The sequence below is a fragment of the Microtus oregoni genome, unplaced genomic scaffold, assembly GCF_018167655.1.
Source record: "Microtus oregoni isolate MIOR12 unplaced genomic scaffold, Mior012 000011F_ref0000422, whole genome shotgun sequence".
NCBI classification, from domain to species: Eukaryota; Metazoa; Chordata; class Mammalia; order Rodentia; family Cricetidae; genus Microtus; species Microtus oregoni.
The window spans coordinates 36,836,424-36,841,307 of record NW_024543070.1 but is presented as its reverse complement, the minus strand read 5'-3'; the positions used below and the strand labels follow the sequence as shown (position 1 = coordinate 36,841,307).

At 41.9% G+C, this 4,884-nt stretch overlaps 1 protein-coding gene across 1 annotated transcript; it reads right to left on the bottom strand.

Annotated features, from left to right (window-relative positions):
* Positions 1-4,189: 4,189 nt before the first annotated feature.
* LOC121453697 (60S ribosomal protein L32-like) lies at positions 4,190-4,664 on the bottom strand. The gene has a single exon (XM_041660627.1). It carries the CDS (start codon positions 4,637-4,639, stop codon positions 4,244-4,246), a length of 396 nt encoding a protein of 131 aa, XP_041516561.1. The 5' UTR covers positions 4,640-4,664; the 3' UTR covers positions 4,190-4,243.
* Positions 4,665-4,884: the final 220 nt, after the last annotated feature.

The window sequence follows — 4,884 nt, the reverse complement described above, 5'->3', positions numbered from 1 at the left end:
GGAGACTTGAGTTCTACTTCCAGTTATGAAGCTCATGGTAGCTAATTTGCTTTCAGAGAAAATTTTCCTGGCCCACAGGGTGTGGTGAGATGTTTGCTGTGGTATGTGATTGGAAGCTCTTGGCCGGCAGTTGCCCTGGTCAGGACTCCAACTCTTCAGCTTGCCAGGCACTGACCCCTCCTCTGGGGAGGGTCAGGACCACTCCCACAGGCCATTTAGGCTCCTGCTGGAGAAAGGAACACGTGGTTTCGGGTTTGTGTGGGCTCCTATTCCCGCCATGCTGTCTTGGTTCACCTGAGAGTGCTGTATTTGTTAAACATGAGCATTTTAGTTCGGTCTAATCTGGTTTAATTGGAGTTATTTGCACTGGAGGAGCCGCTCATATTAAGATTAAACTAAACAGTATGAGGCACCAATGCGCTAAGACTTCACCCTTTCCTATGTCCACACCTTCACCATATAGCTTTAAAATCCCTCCCACAAACAGTACCACCTATTTTCTCCCTCCCTTGATGGTGAGATGAATAGACAATGTAGGCTGAGAGTTTGGGCATATGTCGTATTTCTGCACATGTTCTTGTACTTCTGCCAGCAGAAAGAAGAACAACCAGCTATAGGTAGCACATTAGGCTTTTCTATTAGCCTGAAATTCCCATAACAAATCATTACGGACTTTGTTATCTGAAGCAACAACAACTTATTCTCCACCATTCTGCGAGTCAGAATTTCAAAATGGGTCACAATAAAATCAGAGTGTCAGTAGGCTGTGTCCTTCTGGAGTCTCTAGGGATAATCGGCTTCCTTAGCCTTGCTACAGTTTCTACAGGATTCTTAGACTCCGTGGCTCATGGTGCCATGGTTTACTTTTGAAGGCAGCAACATCAGGAGAGTCCCCGTTACTCTTGTCTTTCTCTGGTTTTCCTTCTGGCTCTTTTTCTGTCTCCTCTCCTTCCGTCTTCTATTTTTCCTGTGATTATAGGTAATTGTGGTGGTTTGAATAGAAATGACCTCCGATAGCCTCATGTGTTTGAAAATTGGCCCATAGGGAGTAGCACTATTAGGAGGCATGGCCTTGTTAGAGTAGGTGGTCTTGTTGGAGGAAGTATGTTACTGTGGAGGCATACTTTGAGGTCTTATATACTGAAATTAGGCCTAGGGTGGCACACAATCTCCTTCTGCTGCCTACAGATCAAGATGTAGAACTCCCAGCTCCTTCTCTAGTACCAAGCCTGTCTGTACATTGCCATACTTCCGGCTATGACAACAACAGACTAAACCCTAACTAAGACAATAATCCAGAAGAATGAAAGAGCACCTCCTTTAAAATTTACTTAATAAGGGGCTGGAGAGATGGCTCAGTGATTAAGAGCACTGTCGGTTCTTCCAGAGGTCCTGAGTTCAAGTCCCAGCAACCAAACGGTGGCTCACAACCATCTATAGTGAGATCTGGTGCCTTCTTCTGGCATATAGGCATGCATGCAGGTAGAACACTGCATACAATAAATAAATCTTTAATAATTAAAAACAATAAAATTTACTTAATAAACACCTTTATTTCCCTGTAATGTTGACTTTCTTGCACCAGGAGACTAAACTTTCACATTCCCGAGTTGTGGAGGACACGTGCTCTGGAGGAAAGGTAAGCCATTTACACATGTGCATATAGCTCTTAACAAGGGGAGCTATGTGGAACAAATCTGAACCTAAATCTTGGCCAGGATCCCAGCACAGTAGAGATTGGCAGGATCCCTGCAATTGACCCCTGGACAAACCTACTAGTTATAATGTCAGTTAGCATGGTGTCTACACTGCTGGAGTATGTGCATATGAGGATCAATGGGCAAGTTATCTACAAACAGAATTTTACAGAGACCAGCTAAAAAGAGGTTAGTGGTTTCATAGCTTCATTGGCTATCACTCGTTGCCTGTCTTCTTTGTGTTAAAAATAGAAAATATTTTATTGCTTATTTGTGGGATTTGTGTAATTCTGCTGATTTCTGTTTCATTAACATCGTCCCCAGAATTTCTTTCCTCACATGGCCCTGGACTAGGGATTAACCATGAGTAGTGCTCTAGTCAAGTTCAGGAGGGAGAAGAGAAGGGTAGTAATCTGTCTTTCAAGGCAGCCTTAGACAGTGGGAGGAGAGAGATATTTGCCTCATAAATCCTGTAAATCCTTATATAAATGCAAAGGTAAGGTTGGATTACTATTATACATGGTGATTCAGATGATGACTCTGCCCTGAATTAGTCCAATTATCTTTGTCTAAAGTCAGGTAAACACTAAGATGACCCTTGCCCTTTCAAATAATTGCTGCCTTTGTCTTCATTTCCCTTCTATGTCTAAATGAACCGCTCATTAGCTGTAGCTGTATATTCTAGAAAGCTAGTCTGCAATTACCTGTTCTGTACCATTTTAAAAATTAAAATTCCACTATTTGTTATGTACGTGCATGTGCCATGGTACCTGTGGAGAGGTTGGATGAGAACTTTTAGGAGTCTGTTCTCTCCTTTCACCACGTGGCTCTCAGGAGGCAAACTTAGGTAATCAGGCTTGGCAGCACACACCTTTACCCACCGGATCCTCTTCCCAGCATTGTTTATGTTTCTAAAAATTTAGTTAACTTGTAAAATTATTTTACTTATGTATCTATGTGAGGATATGTGCACATGGTGCAGGTGATCACAGAGACACAAAGAGCATTCCCAGGAGTGGAAGAGGTTGTGAACCACATACCATAGATGCTGGCAACTAAACTTTATTCTTCTGCAGGAAGAGGATGTGCTCTTAACCAAAGAGTCACCTCTTCAGCCCCATTTATTTTTAAAGTTATTTATTGGTGCTTAACCATAAAGATGACAGCTCTCTAATCTGTGTTTTCACACGCCTTTCCCACCTTGTCTTATCAGCCACTACTTGTCCATTCCCAGAGTCCTGATATTTGTCTACTGCCTTTCCGTGTTTTCTAGGGGCTTTGCCTTCTTGGCTTCTGATTGCTTTCTGGATTCAGATTCATTTGTAATTTCTCTCACCATTGTTCTCCAATCTTTATAATTCTCATAATCATGCGTTAAGCCCAGGAATCATGCATCCTGTTTCTGTGCAGAACATCTGCTCCTGAATTCCTAAAGCTTGTCTTTCATTTAGTCACATATCGAAGAGAGTTCTTGACTTGTCCAATACAATTTCCATACAAATAAAACTTATAGGTACTTTAAGGTTTAAAACCATTAGTTTTAATCTTTAGAAATCCAGTTTGTGCAAGAGTCATTTGAATTTCTGAGTTTACAATATAGAGAAGTTTTCAGACAAAATCTTCTGAATGTTTTTTAACTTTATTGCTTTTAAAATACTTTAAATTTAAAATAGAATTACAGGAGGATACCTATATGTTTTTCTTTGGGTTCACCTTCTTATTTAGCTTCTCTAGGATCACGAATTATAGGCTCAATGTCCTTTATTTATGGCTAGAAACCAAATATGAGTGAGTACATCCCATGTTCCTCTTTCTGGGTCTGGCTTACCTCACTCAGGATAATGTTTTCTATTTCCGTCCATTTGCATGCAAAATTCAAGAAGTCATTGTTTTTTACTGCTGAGTAGTACTCTAATATGTATATATTCCATACTTTCTTCATCCATTCTTCCATTGAAGGGCATCTAGGCAGTTTGGATGCTCACCTTACTAGACCTGGATGGAGGTGGGTGGTCCTTGGACTTCCCACAGGGCAGGGAACCCTGATTGCTCTTCAGGCTGACGAGGGAGGGGGACTTGATCGGAGGAGGGGGAGGGAAATGGGAGGCAGTGGCGGGGAGGAGGCAGAAATCTTTAATAAATAAATAAACAATAAATAAATAAATAATAAAAGAAAAGAAAAATAAAATAAAATAGAATTACATCAGTTCCCCCTTCAATTTCTTCCCTCTAGCATTTCCCATGTCCCCTCACTTCAACCTTTTCCATAATCCCCCATTTCCGATCAATAGCATATTTTTTATTATTGTTTCACACATATTTACATGCACACACATGCACATAATATATAAAATATAATGTGCTGAGTTCATTTTTGTTGTTTGTATGTATTTATGTGGTTTCAGGACTAGCTACCTGCCTTAGTTAGGTTACTATTGCTGTGAAGAGATACCATGACCATGGCAACTCTTTTTTTTTTTTTTGCAGTTTTTGTGGTTTTATTTAAACACAAATAAAACGTGCACGCAAGCCATCTACTCATTCTCTTAGCTGCGCAGCCTGGCGTTGGGATTGGTGACTCTGATGGCCAGCTGCGCTGCTCTTTCCACGATGCCTTTTCGGTTCTTGGAGGAAACATTGTGAGCAATCTCAGCACAGTAAGACTTGTTGCACATCAGCAGCACCTCCAGCTCCTTGACGTCGTGGACCAGAAACTTCCGGAAGCCACTAGGCAGCATGTGCTTGGTTTTCTTGTTGCTCCCATAACCAATGTTAGGCATCAGGATCTGGCCCTTGAATCTTCTCCGCACCCTGTTGTCAATACCTCTGGGTTTCCGCCAGTTTCGCTTAATCTTGACATATCGGTCTGACTGGTGCTGGATGAACTTCTTGGTCCTCTTTTTGACGATCTTGGGCTTCACCAGAGGCCGGAGGGCAACCATGATGCCGCAAAGGAGATGGCAGCCACCTCGCAGGTAGCGCCGAAGAAGAAGCCGTGGCAACTCTTATAAAGGAAAAAAACACTTAACTGAGGTGCCTTCCAGTTCCAGAGGTTTCATCAGTTACCATCTTGGCAGAACATGATGGTCCTACATGCAGATATATGTGGGAGAAGTAGCCGAGTGTCCTACACCTTGGCTTGCAGATAACAGGAAGTGGTCTAAGGCACTGAGTGTGACTTGAGCAT